Here is a 20,266-nt window from a genome sequence, read left to right as displayed (position 1 = left end):
ATTTTCCTCTTTGAGAGAGCAGTAACAGAAAGTTGAACTTTCTCTAGGAAAGACAAAGACTTTACAACATATATAAAGAACATAAAAGTATCTTTCTATCCTCTTTGCTATCACCTTGCTACAGCTATCTTGTTTAGTGTCTTAATGGGTAGCAGATAAGCAGCTCCTATGTTAGCTTTGCCGCTGTTTAATTAAAAAGATACCCGGGGGACTTGAATGTCAAGTTACACCATCCACAGTACACCCTTTGATGCAACTACATTGATGTAGCTGAATGCTGCTCCACTGATAACATGATCTTCAATGGCCGGTGCAGCAGCAGCCCTCATTATACCTGTTTTGTTTCTTTTTTTGTTTTGTTTTGTTTTTTTGCATCCTCTAAAAGTATGTTTTTCTTCAGAAATATTTTACTGAGATCTGCATTCTTTCCTTGAATGTGTATTTTTAACAAAGAAGAAACTATTGTTTAAACAGGACCAAATTTGTAAGTAGAAAATCACAAGCCAGGCAATAATCCAAATATTCATTGTATGATGAATTTACAAAAATATCAATATTTTAATGCAAACCAAGTGTTTGTTCAGTGCACAAAAGACAAATGTACAAATCAAAAACTATACATGTTGATTTAAACATAAGATAAGCATGTTAAAAATATTAACATGGTCAAGTGAGTAAACATCCTCTCAGGGAAAAAATAAACAAAGTACTTAAATTGTTACAGTGATTGGTATAAATAATTTTGTAAATAAATTATGAGCCTTTTGTCTCCGCCTCCAAACTTCTCTGGTGAGCAGATCGTTGCATGTTGGTCAGGCAGTGTATTGATTTTTTGTCACTTGCATCTGTGAAGACAAGAGGGATTTTTTTATTTTCTTTTTAAGCAGCATACAGCATGCATGACTATGGACGTGATATGACTTGACTGTCTTTTTTTTTGTGGATTTCTCCCCCATTATCTCCTCAATTGAATTTGGCCAATTACCCCACTCTTCCAAGCCGTCCCGGTCGCTGCTCCACCCCCTCTGCTGATCCGGGGAGGGCTGCAGACTACCACATGCCTCCTCCGATACATGTGGAGTCACCAGCCGCTTCTTTTCACTTGACAGTAAGGAGTTTCACAAGGGGGATGTAGCATGTGGAAGGATCACGCTATTCCCCCATTCCCCCTCGAATAGGCGCCCCGACCGACCAGAGGAGGCGCTAGTGCAGCGACCAGGACACATACCCATATCCAGCTTCCCGCGTGCAGACACGGCCAATTGTGTCTGTAGGGACGCCCGAGGTAACACGGGGATTCGAACCGGCGATCCACTTATTGGTAGGCAACGGAATAGACCACCATGCCACCCGGACACCCCATGACTTGAGTATCTTAAATAAACTGGAGGGCAATGGGAACTCTGTAGACCACATGCATCCTTTCTCTGAATTTTTTAAACTATTTGATTCTCTATTAATTTTGAGTGCATGACTTTTTTATGTTTTGAAGATTGAGACAAATTATTTTCCCAGTCTTGAAGCTTTTGAGACAGTCAGAGTTGATGACCTATATCTGCTTTTTAATGATGATCAGACTAATTTAACATTGCTATTTAAATCCTCTATCTATAGAAGTTGTTGCAGTGTACCCCAAAACAACCAGATATAAAAACAGTTTCTTTCCGTGGGCTGTTATTCACTTGAACGCTTAACACTGTCAAATAAATCAACCATTTTGTATATAATACAGCGAATTCAGGGGGGGCAGTCTGAGAACCGCCACAAACGGGACACGAACTCGTGTATTTCGCACCGCGGGCGACAACGTTAACCAGTCAACTAAAGGACCCGAACCGTTAGCCAAGGGCTACTGAGCCTATTCATCCATGATCGTTACATTGCCCCCTTCCTTCGGGAAGGGCGTCCCTAGCCGGACCGTCACAGCCGGGGCGCAAACGTGTGTATGTTGCACCACGGGTGACAACGTTAACCAGCCGACTAAAGGGTCCGACCCGTTAGCCAAGGGCTAACGTGTCTACTTATCCGTGTACGTTACACTACCCCCCCCCCCCCTTTGGGATAGGCTCGGTAGCCCTTGCTAACGTGTCCGACCCTTTAGTCGACTGGTTAACATAGACGTCCGCGGTGCGGAATACAAGAGTTCGAACCCCGGTCGTGATGGTCTGGGCAGGGACGCCCTTCACGAAGAAAAGGGGCAATGTAACGATCACGGATGAATAGGCTCGATAGCCGTTGGTTAACGGGTTGGACCCTTTAATCGACTGGTTAACGTTGTCGCCCGCGGTGCGGGATATCTGAGTTCGCGTCCCGGCTGTGACGGTCCGGCCGGGCTGCCCCCCGAATTTGCTACAATACTATTGTAACGTGCACGGATAAGTAGACACGGGTCGGACCCTTTAGTCGACTGGTTAACATTTTCGCCCGCGGTGCGGAAGATATGGGTTCACGTCCCGGCTGTGATGGTTTCCGGGCTGCCTCCCGAATTCGCTACATTGGTGTCAGAAGTGGGATGGTGAGACCATGAGGTCATGGGAAGCGCGTGCGCCCAGAGGCGTGAGGGAGCTGATATGCTGAAGCACGGGGACACGCTTGCCGAAGGAGGGGGGTAGTGTAACGTGCATGGATAAGTAGACACGTTAGCCCTTGGCTAATGGATCCGACCTTTTAGTTGAGCGGTCAGCGATGTCTCCCGCGGTGCGGGCGATACGGGTTCGCATCCCGGCCGCAGTAGTTCCTGTGGTTGCCCCCCGAATTCGGTACACTATACTGTACTTATTTTGTACGTATATTGTACGTACATTGTACGTATACTGGTACGCTCTGTCATGTCCATCTACCGCAGGCATGCATGTAAGTAACCTGCCTACATCTATTTCAGCATCTCTGACTTATTCTGTGCACCACTGCACTTTATCACCTCTTATTATATTATAAATCAATCCTTGTGTATGGGATGAATATATCTGAAGATTGTTGTGTTGTAGTGTTGTTATTCTATGTTAAGTACGCTGAGACAGCCACGAAACCGGAGTCAAATTCCACGTATGTGCAAACCTACATGGCCAATAAACATGATTCTGATTCTGATTGATCGATCTCATTGTTGATTGGCTGGTTGGTAATGGTAGAGGTGGGGTAACTGGCGTGTTTAATGTCATTTGGGTAGTGAGCAAAATTGAATGTTCTGTCAGTATGGCTTTGAGCAATATACAAGGTAAATTGATATTCAGGGATTAAAGCAAAACTAAAGGGTCCGACCCGTTAGACAAGGGCTAGCGAGTCTATTTATCCGTGCACGTTACAGCCAACCCTCCCCATGGGTGTTTATGCTCTGAAATGAAAGGAGGAACCTGGCTAACCTGTGACTAGCATAACAAAGTAATGTTAGTGTGCTAGCTATCATTAGCTATCATTAAATTAGGTATATCTGGCCACAGACTAAGCTGGTTACATTCATCAGGTACATCAATAATGTTATTTTGTTAGTAAGTAATACATTGATATGTTGATAATGGTAATAATTATTGTGTGGGTAAAAGTAACAGTAATAATACGTTAGCTATATTAGCTATCAATAATAGCTAGTAGCAAGCTTAGCTTGGAGCAGACAGGTATTATTGTTGATTTTGGATGGATTAAGCTGGCCATGGGGTCTGCTATACTGCAAAATCCATTGCCGATATTGCGCTTCTTGTGTTCTGGGTTTCGGGAATAGAAAGGAAATTACACCCCCTCCAAACTTTTCAGATATCTAGTATCCGATTTGCAGATCCAGTTTCAGCATTTTGCTGTCTGTTTGAAAGCTTGGCGGACTTCCCTCACATAGAAACCGTTGCTAAGGTAGGATTAGACAAGCACCGTTCTGGGGCGGTACTTTGCGAAAGGTCAGTTGTAGTATGTATGGAACCACGTGTGCATCCGGGCGACCGGTACAAGTCCGCAGCTGTCCACAGAATGTATGTCCGAGCCTTACATAAATCTTATATTATAAGGGAAACTTGGCACTGATCTCATACATACTCTCTGGAATCCAAATGACAGAAATCGGTCATCGCGATAGAGAACTTTTGAATGAATGATTTTACGAATGCATGAATGAATGAATGAATTTAATAATTTGACATTTTAAATGTTTAATAATTTGATAGCGGATACGAGCCTCATTTTGTGCGAAGCTTTTATCCTCTATCATAATACGCACTTTTTTATTCTTCTTACTTTGTCTATTTGGCTAAAATGTGTGGCACATGAAAAAACAAATCCTGTGTAACGAGATTTATGTCTTTTTCATGTATCCTACCTGCAGGAGCGGTGGTCAAAGTGTCGCCTCTTAGAGGCACAGATGGTAGAGTTGAGGTGACAGGGGTGCATAGGTCTTGGCTTGTGTGACGGCTGGAGTCTAGGAAGACAGTCACAGTGCTCCACATCTATCTTACAATCAGGCATCCACGAATTAGGTGAAAACTCTGTAGGAGAAATAAAAAAAAGACCATTAAATATGTGCATTAGATACCCCAGAGCTGGATTTTGGCAACTGCGCACACACACACCTGGTTTATTAGAGGGGTAAGGTATACATCTGTGGTCAATACAGTCCCAGATCAGCCCACTGGCACAAAGTCTCCGTGAGTCCTTTGCCTCTGAGAGCTGGCGCATGGGAGAGCAACTGCCAATGAATGAAACACAGGGAAATTAAATATATCAGTTTAAAAATACAGTGCTACAGCAATTTCGACCAAGACGTATTCTGATGGGCTGCACTCACCCACTCCTTTTGTGAGGTCGGGCGTTTCGCCTTATTATGGCAGGCTCCATGCACTTGCACTCTGTATGATTTGCTACTTTTATCAGCACAGGCTCAGGCCCAAACTTGAATGGGATAACACTTAAAAGCTGAAACACACACGCAAACACATATACACATGTCCATTCATGCAGAGAACACTTACATTTGCATATCGTGATGTGGATCTTTGGTTTCTCCACCCTGTGTCATGCCTGAACAACTACTGAAATGCTGAGTGAGATACTTATAAATTCTAATTGAAGCCAAAACTTTAAAAACTGTCAACATAATTTCAAGCAAAGTTAAAAGAATGCTAATTATTCATTCATAGCTGCAAAGTGTGGACACTCACAGTTTTATTGACATATGTGGTGGTTGTGTTTCTGCAGGTGACCCCCTCTTTATTGCAGCAGCCATTGCACCTGTGGGTGGGACATACAGGTCGAATTGTGGTTTGAGTACAAGTTCTGTAGGATCCCACATGAGACGATGATGATGAATTCGACTCAATTAATTTCCCAACAATTAAAATAGACCAAACAATTGGCAAGCCAGGTGACGTTAACAACACACTTTGATGTAAAACACACCTGTAGACGGAAACACAAGGTGGCTTGAAGAACATGGAAGGCTCGGTGCCTAATTCCTTGGCCACATCCACACATGTTTCCCTTGGCATGCACTGGGTGCGCTGCCACTCCTCATCGATGGCTATGTGGTAGACATACAGTATGAGACACACTCAGGGGTACACACTCACAAATACATGCACAAAGTTTTTTTTTTAACCTTTATGAATCCAAAGAACACGTATTAACTTGACAAACATAGGTTTCTCCAGATATACCCTGCCTCAAATTCACTTCACTTACACATATTTTCAGCAAAGTGCTAATCAGTATAACCACAGTCATCTGCCATGGGCCACAGTGGGCTACCCAGTTCAAACCACTGTTTACTACAGTGTGCTCTGCTCAAGAGTACTATGGTGATAGATGTCAAGGGAGGGGCGACTCGCCAACTTCCCTAAGCAAATTTTTCCAGCATGTCAGGTTATTTGAGCTGACATGCTTCCGGTACAGTTGCACGCACGCACACACACACACACACACACACACACGTATTGCACGTGTATTTGTTTTAGCCAACCTTTAAGTATTTCCAGACTGTACGAGTCAGCCGCATAGCGTGTCGACCGATGAGATCCTGCTGAAGAGGAAGAGAAGGATGAGGAGGAGGATGAGGAGGGGGAGGAGGATGAAGAGTGGAATTCTGGTTGGGTCTCTGGTTGCTGCAGTTTCAGACGACACTTCCATAACTTCCAGTCTGGGAAGTCTGTCAGCCTCAGTAGCTCATCTAGACTGGACGCTGACCTCACCTCTCTCTCCCACTGCTCCTGACTCAGCACCTGGAGACAACACAGGCAAATGGGCCTCACCCCATCGGTTTTCTACTGTAGGATGTAAAACCTCAACTCATTTGCTTAGTAACGGTAATCCTTTGGTATCATCGGATGTAACAGTGCCCCAATGTGGCCATTCTGGGCTAAACGTTTTGTGCGCCTCCCTCCAAGTTAGCAATGCTATTGGAGGTCAAATGTGCCTCTGAAAGCAACTCATGACTACAACAGCAGCTACTTAGCAGGGACCTCAGCATAGATCCAGATTTGGTTCTCAATTCAAGTCCTCCTTTCTGCTCACTGTTACCTTTCTCTCAGCTGGTAAGGATATTCGCAGACAATTGAAAGTCTAGCAATGAATAATAAATAAAACAGCCCAGCCAGAGAATGGCTATACCATTCTGGTGCAATAAAATACTGGGAGCCAGATCAATAAAACGATGGATAAACAAATAAATAAATAAACCCCTAAGAACCCAACCCTGATTTAACAGACCTTTGAAGACGATGTCTGGCTATAATCTCCAGACACAGGTTGTAACAACCATAAAAACTTGACATGCATAAATATCTTGTACTATTATTTACTAATGAGACATAAATGACTCCCTGCTGAGAGCGCTGAGGCTCAGCTGTTGTAGTGTTTGCTTTATTAGGGAGTGATTCGTAGCCCTCGGCCTAATGTCATGCTCATTAGTCAGAGAGAGATTATCAACAGCTGCCTGGCAAATGCACGTGTATTTGGTCTGAGCTGTCCTTATCGCAGCTCCATACAACAGAGCACGTCTATGAATGAAATAGTGTCTCTCTCCCTCTCTCTCTCTCTCTCTCTCTCTCTCTCACACACACACACATACAAAACACATGCACGTCTACACAAACACACAGACACGCACACACTCCCATGGGTCATTCTGTCCTTCGCCTAACCCCATAAAGAGGGGAACTGATGGCAGGAAACCATGTTTCCCATAAAACACCTGTCGTGCTTCTTGTTAAAGACAAAAGGTCTTTCGGATCAGTTTTCTACAGCAAAGTCTATCTCCCCAACCTGAAAGTGAAACACAAAACTTAAAAAAAACGACGCTCAACTTACAAATTACAAGCGCTTCGCTTAAAAAATATTATATGACACCGCAGACATTGATTGGCCTGTCCGTGTAAAAGTTAGTGAAACTCTCAACGCATTGAAAATGCACAAGGGTGGGATCTCTCTGAGTGAGAAAAGAGGAAGGCGAGAGGAGCTGAGGACTCCAAACGGCCTCCAACGCTTATTTTATGAGATGGGAAGGCCAAGGCCGAAGCCTGATAGCGGGATGGTGGTTCTGCAGCTGGGGCGGAGGCAAGCCAGTCATGGAATATTACACTTGTCTGCACAATGTTTCTTTATTTCCTCTGGACAACTGTAACAATCTGAGCCCTCTGATGTGTTCAATGTGTTGTGGGAAGGAGGGTGGGGCAGGCTGGCTGGCTGACAGACTCCACTTAAAATCAGAGAGGGAAACAACAACAGAAAACAGGGAGGGTTTCCCCTTAATCCTTACCAAGGAATAGACCGACTAATGAGAAACAGAGAGGGAGCATGGGGGCGGGTGGTGGGGGTGGGGGCTGATAGGGTGGAGGGGGGCATGGACAACAGGGCACAGTAAGGGAGGAAAGGGCAAACAGAGAATAGAAATAGAGAACAAATAGCGATAAGGCAGTATAACGGGATAGCTGGACAGATGTAATAATCTATAAAAGACATAGAGGGAGGGAATGGGAACAAAGCTGTTCACATTGTTAAAGAACGGTGGGAGAGGGAGGGGCAAAAAGGAGGATAGAGTCACGAGTCACAATGTTTAAAGGTGACGCTGACGCAAGAGCAGGTTGCTGATACCTTTTTACGTTTTACCACCTGTGACGTATGTGTTTCCTCTGAGTCCCTTAACAAGGTTTATGTAAGAACCACACACATACACACACACACACACACACACACACACACACATATGGCTGCTGTCAATTTTTCATGGACAGCACAGCACTCTAGCTTGGCTAAGTGGTCCAGTGTGAGCTCGATAAATGAATAAGAGAGAGGGCAAGGAAGCTACACTTGGACAGTGTAGCATAAAAAAAAAAGTGAAATTTAACACCAGTCTATATAAGCTTCAGAGTGGATTCACGTCTGGTCTTTGAACAATGACCTTGTGCAGCCAGGTAGTTAATAAAAATATTGTGCAGTGCCAGATGCCTCTGAACAAATTACTAGCAACAATTTATTATAATAATCTTAAAGCATGGTCTTGTAGCCTACACAGAAATACGTTAGACTTGAGCTAAACTTAAAGACAGAATGGGTCATTTCCCTACTTACCCCAGTCCCTGCATCTCTGTGCATGCTGTTGCCCACTCCTGCCCGGCTTAGCTCCATGACCAGAGTCAATAAAAGGGTGAGTGTGCACAGACTCTGTTTCATCTTCGTCACTGACCTTCGATTCTGCTCAGGTTCCTTAAAGCAGTGCCAAGTCTTGAAAGTCTGTCTACGTTTTACTGTGGGTCCAGATCACAGAAGGTGGCTGCCTTTCCGTAGACTTCCTAATTCCCACACCAGTCAAGTCACTCGGACCACACACACACAGACACAGACATACACTCGGTCCTCTAGATGTGTAGATGTGGGTATGCAGCACGCACACACACACGTTCTTGGTCTTCCAGACACATAGAAGCACACGCGCGTGTCTGAGCCAGATGCAACCTGTCACGAGCACCCAGACACCCCCTAGCCAAATGGAGCCGGCTAAAGAGGCTTTAAAATGTGCACCTCTTACTGCCGAAGCTTTGAAGCAGCTCCTGAGGTGTCCAGTTAAATAAGTAGGCTACCAGCAGTCAGCAGTGGCACAGTACTTCAGAAACATGCCAGCCAGAATTTTCCAGAATACTTCCTGTCAGATTTGCCTTTTTCACATGCACTGTTTCCTCCCGGCTGGTGCAAATGGGGTCAGGGCCTGACAGAAACGTGTTGGGACCTCTTGCTAGACGAGACACTCCTCTTGGTTCAGACTTTTTATGATCAACTATGTTCCCTCTCCTCTTTGTATTTCATCTCCTACCTCCAGTAAAGCCTTGGTCAGGACCTCAGGATGCCCTCAGGATCTGGTTCTTTTGGTGGTTACAGTATCTGCCTGTGACACTTTCTGCTCTCGACCAGTTCACGCGTCACCAGATCCCACCTTGGCGTGTCTGTAAAATGGCCCAGATATGAAGGAGTAACCACAAATTTAGTTCTTCTCTCTTTGGATCTGGACTGGAGCATGGATGGCCTTATGAGAGACCAGAATGGACACACGTGTGTCTGCCCTTGTGTATGTCCAATCAGGTGTTTGTCGTGCTGTTTCCTCATGTGAAATTGCCTCCTGTTATTTGTGTGTTGCTGTCTTCCTTTTTTTCTTCTTCTTCTTTTTCTTCTCTCCAGGGTCTGTCAATTGATCATATCTTGCCTATTAAATCCCATGTCAGTGTCTATCCCTCTGAAGTTGACAAACCGCACACAGCCTTGCAGCAGTAACATGTGTTGAAAATGTGATCCAGACCTCTGCAATAGTGAGGGAAATCAGGGGCCGGCACCACCCGTTCTACCATCACCCCACCCATTGCCCTATCCAGACTCATTTGACTGTGCATTTTCTTCTGCTAGTAGATGAGAGGAAATATGAGAACATTATTCATATGCAAATTAGTAACGTCAGCCTGAAAGTCTTTTCCTCTGTGGCTTGACAGAGGAATGCTCAGTGATTTAGCAGAATTAAACAAAGTAAATAGTTTGATGCAAAGCAACTTGGTGTGTAAATTTTGTAAAAAATAAATAAATAAAATAGATAAAAATTAGCCTTGTACAATATTCACAACAATATTTTATTCACTCTGATAAAGTTTGAGAAAAAACTTTTTTTTTTCAACATTTCATGATTTCACTTCCTTTGTGAGCTTGGAGGCCTAGCAATGGGAAAATTAAATAAAACTCAAATTTAACAAGGGGAATGGAAAGCAGTTAAACTGTTATTTACTAACATGTTTCCTCAAAAATTTCTTGTTAGCAAGTGGGTGTTCCTCTGTGCTTGCGTGTGTGTGTGGGTGTGTGGGGGGGGCACCATCCTCATGGCAAACATGAGAACAGTACTTCCTTCACTTTGACATGAAGCGCACGTGTTTAGATAGATTTCGGAAAATAATATCTGCAAAGTCCTACCTTGTCTACTAAATGGATGTGGCATTTTCACACATTTACAAAAGCATAAATTAATTCAAAAGCATATTTTCGAAACAGCAAACAACTGGAACAAATGTTTAGATCAGTAACAGGAGGACGATGATGCCTCATTACTATTCGGAGGTAGTCTCTGATCTTGGACCTCCAATTTATGGCCTTCTCGAAGCCATTGCTTCCAGTCTGATAGTCTCCGATGGCCGGTTTTATCTCTTCCTCTGTTGTCATTACAAATGGACCTGGAAGACAGATGCACAGATTCAGAGACACAGCAGACTCCATTTAGTATTATGTAGCACAGATCAGGGGGAAGTTGTGCTTCCTTTTAAAATACATTGACCATTACATTTGTTAAAAGATGTGTTCCAGGTGGAAGGAACTGGGACAAATGACATAACGTACTGGACTACTGCTCTCCTGCTATCAGCACAAAGTGAGCTACCTCAGAGCCCTACGTAGAGAATAAGATTCTGTACTGATCATACTTCAGTCATACCAGGGTGCAGATAGTTCTCATTTACAACAATGACAGGAAACAGTGAAACCCAAGTCGAGTCGATTTCTCTACTGAGCATCTTAACTAAAACACTGAGCATGATAAATGTTCAAGAAAGTGCCATGCAGTTTTAAATAGAGTAAAAAAGCAGAGAGCAAAGGTATGTAAAATGGCAGGAAAGAGTGCTAAAAGCTAGAGAATAAAAGTCGATTTTTTTAGAGCAGTGAGCAGTCTTATGGGGCGCTATATCTTCTGTGCTTCACCTGAGCCTTGACCGTCCAGCAGCAAGTTCTTAAAAAATATCTGGTTACTCGATTTTGAACCCTGTTTGGCTGTATTATTATTATTTTATTTGATTTGAACTGAGGCCAGGCATGGTTGTTCATTAATGATTTCAAATTTCTGAATAGCACCACCCATGTTTGAGTCCAGCAGACAAAGATGTATAGATCAGATATACTGTATATAGTTGCAAGCTGTGAATCCAATTTGCAAAAATATCGAGTCCAATTTGTGTTTATCGCGTATATTGGGGGAAATGACTCGGACAGGGGAAAACACCAAATTTAAAAATGGACTCTTACTGTCTCAGAAGTCCCCATTGGTTTTTTTACCTGGTTTTGCACCTCATTTGCCTAATGTGATTCTTTCTGTCTCACACACTGAATACAGAGAATGCCAGACACTTCCATTCCTGGTGGATGCATTCATTAAAGCCAGCTGGCTCAAATTTGGCCAGGCTACATGTAGCGACGGAGACCTTCCTGCTTCAAATGCTAACGTGAATCTTAAAAGCCATTTTCATTCTCTTGCTCGCGAAACATCTGACAGCAATTACAACCGGTCTACGAGATCCTGCAGTGAGACGATTAAGTATAATCAAATAATAATGCGGCTTTATGAAAGAATATTAATAGAGGGATTCTGAACCAAAGTGATAGTTTTCAAACAAAACCTTTAAAAGATTTAGTCTGCGAGTCTCATCTCATGCAAGGAAAATTATTTCTCCAACTGCAATAATCAAGAAAAGAAGTGTTTCACAAAATAATTTTTGAACCTGATATCTGATTTTTTTTTTTAAGAAAGTGCTTCATTATTTTCTTCTTTTCATTTGGTCAATGTAAAGCCAGAATGAATGACATATTTTAAGCATGATAACGCATAAAAAAAATCAGTTTTGTAACAGTAATGACACTCCCACATTGGAGCAGATGTGCATGTTATGTAAATTTCAGCTGTGAGCACTGGGTCTTCCCCTGTTTGTAGGGGGACTATTAAATGCTGTCATTTAGTGCAGTATACACTCACCGGCCACTTTATTAGGCATACCTGTCCAACTGCTCGTTAACGCAAATTTCTAATCAGCCAATCACATGGCAGCAACTCAATGCATTTAGGCATGTAGACATAGTCAAGACGATCTGCTGCAGTTCAAACCGAGCATCAGAATGGGGAAGAAAGGTGATTTAAGTGACTTTGAACGTGGCATGGTTGTTGGTGCCAGACGCGCTGGTCTGAGTATTTCAGAAACTGCTGATCTACTGGGATTTTCACGCACAACCATCTCTAGGGTTTACAGAGAATGGTCCGAAAAAGAGAAAATATCCAGTGAGCGGTAGTTCTGTGGGCGAAAATGCCTTGTTGATGCCAGAGGTCAGAGGAGAATGGCCAGACTGGTTCGAGCTGATAGAAAGGCAACAGTAACTCAAATAACCACTCATTACAACCGAGGTATGCAGAAGAGCATCTCTGAATGCACAACACGTCGAACCTTGAGGCAGATGGGCTACAGCAGCAGAAGACCACACCGGGTGCCACTCCTGTCAGCTAAGAACAGGAAACTGAAGCTACAATTCGCACAGGCTCACCAAAATTGGACAATAGAAGATTGGAAAAACGTTGCCTGGTCTGATTAGTCTCGATTTCTGCTGCGACATTCGGATGGTAGGGTCAGAATTTGGCGTCAACAACATGAATGCATGGATCCATCCTGCCTTGTATCAACGGTTCAGGCTGGTGGTGGTGGTGTAATGGTGTGGGGGATATTTTCTTGGCACACTTTGGGCCCCTTAGTACCAATTGAGCATCGTGTCAACGCCACAGCCTACCTGAGTATTGTTGCTGACCATGTCCATCCCTTTATGACCACAGTGTTCCCATCTTCTGATGGCTACTTCCAGCAGGATAACGCGCCATGTCATAAATCCGATAGAGCACCTTTGGGATGTGGTGGACCGGGAGATTCGCATCATGGATGTGCAGCCGACAAATCTGCAGCAACTGCGTGATGCTATCATGTCAATATGGACCAAACTCTATGAGGAATGTTTCCAGTACCTTGTTGAATCTATGCCACGAAGGATTAAGGCAGTTCTGAAGGCAAAAGGGGGTCCAACCCGGTACTAGCAAGGTGTACCTAATAAAGTGGCCAGTGAGTGTATATCCCACCAGCAAGGAGCTGGAACATATCAGGCCTTTTGGCAAAATGAATCGGGGGGGCAGTTGTTTTTGGACGAAGATCAGTCACATACTCCTAACTTTGACATGATACTCAACCAAGAAGAAAAATAATGAAATAAACGCACCTGATTAATCAAGAGGTGCCAAAGACAATGGCCTCACTGAAGGAAGAACACTAAACAGACAAAGTTCACCAATGTGAATGCATCCTGACAGTGTATAGATGAATGTTGTCCATCCTTGTTGAATGCAGAAAATGAAATACAAGCTTAATTAAAATCTTTTAGAAAAAAATGATAATTATAAGATATATGTAACAGATAAAACGAACTGTAATTCTAAGTGAAATAAAAATAACATGGCACCTATAGGGTATAGTACTTTCTGAGAAATGTTGAACTCCTGATTGGGTAATAACAGCTTGGTAAAAAGTCTACAAAAGCACGCACATCTAAATAATAAATACTAGGTGCTGGACAGAAGAACATATAGTGCATCCGGAAAGTATTCACACCCCTTCACTTTCCCCACATTTTGTTATGTTACAGCCTTATTCCAAAATTGATTAAATTCCTTTTTTTCTCATCAATCTACACACAATACCTCATAATGACAAAGTGAAAAAGGTTTTTTAGAAATTTTTGCAAATTTATTAAAAATAAAAAACTGAAATATTGCATGTACATAAGTATTCACGCCCTTTGCTATGACACTCAAAATTGAGCTCAGGTTCATCCTGTTTCCACTGATCATCCTTGAGATGTTTCTACATCTTGATTGGAGTCCACCCGTAGTAAATTCAATTGATTGGACATGATTTGGAAAGGCACACACCTGTCTATATAAGGTCCCACTGTTGACAGTGCATGTCAGAGCAGAAACCAAGCCATGAAGTCAAAAGAAATTGTCTGTGGACCTCCGAGACAGGATTGTATCGAGACACAGATCTAGGGAAGGGTACAAAAAATGTCTACAGCTTTGAAGGTCCCAAAGAGCACAGTGGTCTCCATCATTCGTAAATGGAAGAAGTTTGGATCCACCAGGACTCTTCCTAGAGGTGGCCACCCAGTCAAACTGAGCAATCGGGGGAGAAGGGCCTCGGTCAGGGAGGTGACCAAGAACCCGATGGTCACTCTGACAGAGCTCCAGCGTTCCTCTGTGGAGATGAGAGAACCTTCCAGAAGGACAACCATCTCTGCAGCACTCCACCAATCAGGCCTTTATGGTAGAGTGGCCAGATGGAAGCCTCTGCTCTGTAAAAGGCACATGCTAGCCCGCTTGGAGTTTGCCAGAAAGCACCTAAAGGACTCTCAGACCATGAGAAACAAGATTCTCTGGTCTGATGAAACCAAGATTGAACTCTTTGGCCTGAATGCCAAACGTCATGTCTGTTAAAAACCAGGCACCTCTCATCACCTTGCTTATACCATCCCTACAGTGAAGCATGGTGGTAGCAGCATCATGCTGTGGGGATGTTTTTCAGCAGCAGGAACTGGGAGACTAGCCAGGATCGAGGGAAAGATGAATGGAGCAAAGTACAGAGAGATCCTTGATGAAAACCTGCTCCAGAGCGCTCAGGACCTCAGACTGGGGCAAAGGTTTACCTTTCAACACGACGACAGTAAGCACACAGCCAAGACAACGAAGGAGGGGCTTTGGGACAAGTCTGTGAATGTCCTTGAGTGACCCAGCCAGAGCCCAGACCTGAACCCCATTGAACATCTCTGGAAAGGCCTGGAAATAGCTGTGCAGTGACACTCCCCATCTAACCTTACAGAGCTCGAGAGGATCTACAGAGAAGAATGGGAGAAATACCCCACATATAGGTGTGCCAAGCTTGTAGCTTCATACCCAAGAAGACTTGAGGCTGTAATTGCTGCCAAGGGTGCCTCAACCAAGTACTGAATAAAGGGTGTAAATACTTATGTACATGCAATATTTCAGTTTTTTATTTTTAATGCATTTGCAAAAAATTTCTACAAAACCTTTTTCGCTTTGTCATTATGGGGTATTGTATGTAGATTGATGAGAACAAAAAGGAATTTAATCCATTTTGGAATAAGGCTGTAACATAACAAAATGTGGGGAAAGTGCAGGGGTGTGAATACTTTCCGGATGCACTGTATGAAAAATGGGAAAATGAAGTCTGCATGCTAGATAATGCTCCCATGAACATCTAATGGTACACCACCAAGTGACGTTTTGAGCTTGAGACGTCACTTGGTGGTATACCATTAGATGTTCTTTGGAGCATTATCTAATGTGTGGACTGTAATAACTGCTTGGAACATTTTTTCCAGTTAACTGAAATTTCACAGTTGCACAGTAAGGGAACAGTGGAGGTTTTTGTATGAAGTGTTCCATCAAATTCAACACCACTGTACTCTACAATATGGGCATTGACAGTGACAACGTTTAGAAGTCATAAGGTCAGAGAGCTTTTTTTAATTCAATAATGACCCAGTGTAGTAAGTAGCACAGCCATTTAATAGATGGACCTGGATTTGAAATAATGTGCACTACACCTTGTGATGACTGGGTAATCCTATGATCAGAGGAATCTTATAGCCATACAGGGAGCCTTTTCTCACTCACTCTCTTTCCTTCTCTCTTCCTTCCTTGGCAAAGTAAAGTGCATAGTGCTTTCTGCACAGTAATAGCTTTACAAGCTTGACTGGCCCAGAGGGATTTCTTTTAGTAAATGTGTGCAGATAATATTTCCATATCTCTCTTAGCCTTTAAGTGCTTCTCTCGCTAGATTCCTTAGGATGACACCAGAGTTTATCTATCCAGACCTTTGTCTGATGCAGTTCTGGGCTAGCTTTGGGTCCATGTTATAATCCCACTTAAACATAATGTAACTTTGAACCATGAACGCTGCTGTACTACTTTGCCAGTTTTTATGATAACTGTGAAATACTTCAGATATTAATTTTCAAAAAGATTAGCACTTACACAAAAAATGTTGGAAGGTACAGGGAACACATTGATAGCTAGATATAACCATGTAGACAGAGCATGACAGCTGGGGAATAAATACTTTGGTTTGTGTTAAGGAAAAAAAAGACTGGGAAAAGGAAGACGGGGGATCAAGTTGATTTGTGAGAAACTTGAATTGTTGCAATAGCATGTCTTTCTCGTAAATTATATAGCTCTCATTATTCGTTTTCCAACAAAACAGAATTGTATGATCTCAGTAGGAAATAGCATTTAACTGACAAACTAAAAAGCAATTATATACTTCTAAAACTAGGCTTCTGATATTATGGTGCAATTTAACTATAACTATACCAGTCTGATGCAACACACAATATCAACAGTGTGTGTTTAAAGACTGTTGAACTGAGCATAACAGTTCAAATGCATCAATTTTAGATGCTCTCGAGCACTTAACAGGAATTTGACATGGTTCTGCTTGGAGTAGTACCAGGAAGCTAACTTCACGAGCACCACTGTTATGTCCATAAGCTTTCTGTGGGGTTGCATAATTTTACTCTACAAAGCCAAAATGACATGTCGGCCTATCAAAGCCATGAAATTAGAACGAGTAGGGCCTTGCTTTTCAGTCTGGAGCAGGTCAGTTAAGGTGGTTTTCATCTTTATAGCTGGCGCTATTAAACTTATAATAATGTTGATATAGAGATGGGCATTGCTGCAATGCTTAGCCTAAAAATAATGAAAAGCTAAATGATACCCCAAACTGGATATATATTTGATGCCACACAGCATTAACTTGGTGAACATTAATTCCAGGACCCTTATACATACCGTAGAAACATTTAGCTTTCTTTATTTTTAGCACATTCTCAAGAAAAACTAAAATGTTTCTCCCCTTTTTCCCCCCAATTGTACCCGGCCAATTACCCCACTCTTCCAAGCCATCCCAGTCGCTGTTCCACACCCTCTGCTGATCCAGGGAGGGCTGCAGACTACCATGTCTCCTCTGATACATGTGGAGTCGCCAGCCACTTCTTTTCATCCAACAGTGAGGAGTTTCACCAGGGGGACGTAGCGCGTGGGAGGATCATGCTATTTCCCCCAGTTCTACCCCCCCCCCCCCAACAGGCACCCTAACCGACCAGAGGAGGTGCTAGTGCAGCGACCAGGACACATACCTACATCCAGCTTACCACCCGCCGACACAGCCAATTGTGTTTGTAGGGACTCCCGGCCAGGCCGGAGGTAACACAGGGATTTGACCTGTGTTGGCAGGCAATGGAATAGACCACCATGCTACCCAAACACCCCAACGAAAACTAATTTGACTCTTTTTTTTTCTTTTTTTTTAAGACTAAACCATCTGTAAATCACTTGGATTGTCTCTCAAACCACTCTGTAGATCAGTAGGAAGTGAACTGTCAAAGGAGTCAGACATTTTTCTGGGATGTCATGTATCAAACTTGTTCCAGTGTACTGGAAGTTCACCTACCTGAAAAATTCCCAGAATACACTTTGAAAACCAGTGAGCATCTTTGCTGACTATGCCCACTAACTGAAAGTTATGTGACTCCTCTTTAGCTATGGCTACCCTTTCTCAGCTGAAGCGTGATGGAAGACGAGAGATCAAACCTTATGTACAAAGGTACAAATGTTGAGTTTGTGCAGTTTATCATTTATTTTTCAATATGTTTTAAATATATTGCTAACTCCAGGTTTTTTCATAAAAACTGTGCTTTTTTTTTAGAATAACTATTGTAGAATGTAGCTAGCTGTAGCTAATGTTACCAAACATTAGCGAGTGGGTTGACAACAGATCTACCTAACATTATTTTCCTCTCATGTAAAGCTTTTACAAATAATTCTGTTGTCACATTGCATCATTACAATGTGCTTGTTTTGGATTCATGTCTGCTCGTCACTTCCAGCTGTTTCCAGCTTCCGCCTTCATGAGAGTTGGCTTGTGAGATTGATAACTACTGTTTATTCTCTTACCATCTCTTCTCTTCTCCTGGATCGCCACCTTGCCGTGGTGATGAAGAAACTTGTGTGTACCAATAATCCCAAGAACTATGCCATCCGGAGCTTGGCTCCTGGTAGGGTCACCCAAGGCGGATAGGTCAAGGGGGAAGTTCCAGACGAAATGCGATCCAACAAAAACCTCAACGGCAGAACTGGTGGAAGATGTCTCCAGGTCACAACGGCAGTGAAGTTAGATGAAGGCTGCAACAGAGGGTGGTCCCCAATCATCTTGGTTCTTCATGCCATTGGACGCTGGCCACCCCCCTGCCTGCAAGGACCGTGTGGTGGCTGTAGGCACATCAGCCACTCCACGTAAAAAGCTGTCACGTGCAAGTGGCTCCAGGATCAGCCTCTATGCCCACCTGAGGATCCAGAGGGACCCAGAGGGAGGATACTCAATCCCGAGTGACCGCTGATGATGATTATCTCTTCTCTATATTCTGCCCTAACCTCTTCATTTGTCCTACTGATTTAGTTATTTTCTGTGCCTAGTTCACTTATTGCTAGATTATTAAGTTTTCTTTCTCAAACGTCTCTTGTTTTTAGTCGACAGCCTCTCATTCATTTGTTACTAGCGTCGAGCTTAGCCCAGCTTAGCAGGTAACTCTATTGCATTTGCAGTCAAAGCAGCCTCATTAAAATGATGGTATGGGGTGACTGTAGGTTTTCTCTACTAGAGAGACATGTCCGTAAGTTAGAGCAACTTCTTTTGGCTAGGATTACATTAGACGTGATCAGCACTCCAGATAGCATTAGCCCCAGGCCTGACAGCAGACCTGCTGTTCTTAGCACTAGCTCAGCCTCGTCAGCAGATGCGGCAGAGTTGTTTACCGGCATGAGAAGGCTTGCAAGAGCAAGCCAGTGTTCGTGTGGCCTGATTTGCAGTCACCTCTTCCGACTACAAACTGGTTGTCGCCCCTCACCAGCCCTGTTGGTAGTCCTACCAGCCAGCTTGCTTCTACCGCTCCTGTCGAAAGAGTAAAGCAACACACACTAGTGATAGCGACTCCATTACCTGCAATATCAGATTAGCTTCTCCAGCCTTGATTCACTGTTTACCTGATGCCAGAGTCTCCAACATAGAGGATAATCTTAGGGTGCTGACATCACAGAGGGAGAAACGGGGAACCCAGGCACACAGCACCACTACTTTCAGCAACATTGTTATTCATGTTGGCACCAATAATGCTAGAATGAAGCAATCAGAGATCACAAAAGCCAGCCTAGTCAGGATGCTCGAGTTTGCTAGAAAGATGTGTTGGCATCGATTAATTGTCTCTGGTTCCTTACTCGTGAGGGGTAATGATGAGATGTACAGTAGGCTCAGCTAAATGAACCACTGGCTGGCTTGTTACTGTGAAGAGCGGGATTCAGCTTTGTTGATAACTGACCTTCTTTCTGGGGCCGCCCTTACCTGCTGGAAGTGGACAGCATTCACCCAACTGGGGATGGTGCCACTCTTTTGTCTAGCAATATACTAGATAGCCGTCTACATTTAGTTTGACACTAGGGACTTATCATTCAGGTTTAAACCTAGGTTTAAACCTAGTGTGGATGTAGAGTCAACTAGTTTAGTTAATATGTGTAGTCAGGGAATTTCTCATTATTAGATTGACACCTTGGTCTATAACATTGAGACTTCTTCCTACCCTGTTGTATTGCTCCCAAGCTCTCCTCTCCTAAATGTGTGAATCACAATAATCTAATAATCATTCCTATCACTGGTGGTGGGGAAATGTGCAACAAAGTATCTAATAAACTACAGACTCAAACATCTAATCTTATCAAAAGTGTGACCACATATTGGCCAAAGCATAGGTCATCAAAATTGTCAAGTAATAATACAAAGTGTCTAATTCCAATTAATATTTCACCTATTGGTATCTCTAGAGTTCTGCCTACTACTGATCACTT

The 20,266-nt window shown here is 43.2% G+C and overlaps 2 protein-coding genes across 2 annotated transcripts in view; both read right to left on the bottom strand.

Annotated features, from left to right (window-relative positions):
- Window positions 1-588: 588 nt before the first annotated feature.
- vegfd (vascular endothelial growth factor D) lies at window positions 589-8,646 on the bottom strand. Its single transcript, XM_056279321.1, has 8 exons — window positions 8,545-8,646; window positions 5,939-6,197; window positions 5,380-5,500; window positions 5,142-5,211; window positions 4,769-4,896; window positions 4,554-4,669; window positions 4,304-4,469; window positions 589-845 (listed from the first exon to the last, which is right to left on the bottom strand). The coding sequence occupies exons 1-8, from the start codon at window positions 8,644-8,646 to the stop codon at window positions 836-838; spliced, it is 972 nt and encodes a 323-aa protein (XP_056135296.1). The 3' UTR covers window positions 589-835.
- Window positions 8,647-10,133: 1,487 nt separating this feature from the next.
- pir (pirin) overlaps window positions 10,134-20,266 on the bottom strand; it is a 44,168-nt gene continuing 34,035 nt past the window's right edge. The window contains exons 8-11 of the mRNA XM_056279320.1: window positions 13,556-13,632; window positions 10,849-10,888; window positions 10,555-10,703; window positions 10,134-10,166 (exon numbers count right to left, since the gene is read on the bottom strand). Coding sequence (XP_056135295.1) covers window positions 10,134-10,166; window positions 10,555-10,703; window positions 10,849-10,888; window positions 13,556-13,632 — 299 coding nt within the window. The remainder of the gene's footprint in view (window positions 10,167-10,554; window positions 10,704-10,848; window positions 10,889-13,555; window positions 13,633-20,266) is intronic.

This window comes from Lampris incognitus, chromosome 4 (assembly GCF_029633865.1).
Source record: "Lampris incognitus isolate fLamInc1 chromosome 4, fLamInc1.hap2, whole genome shotgun sequence".
NCBI classification, from domain to species: domain Eukaryota; kingdom Metazoa; phylum Chordata; class Actinopteri; order Lampriformes; family Lampridae; genus Lampris; species Lampris incognitus.
This window is presented reverse-complemented; position numbering and strand designations above follow the sequence as displayed.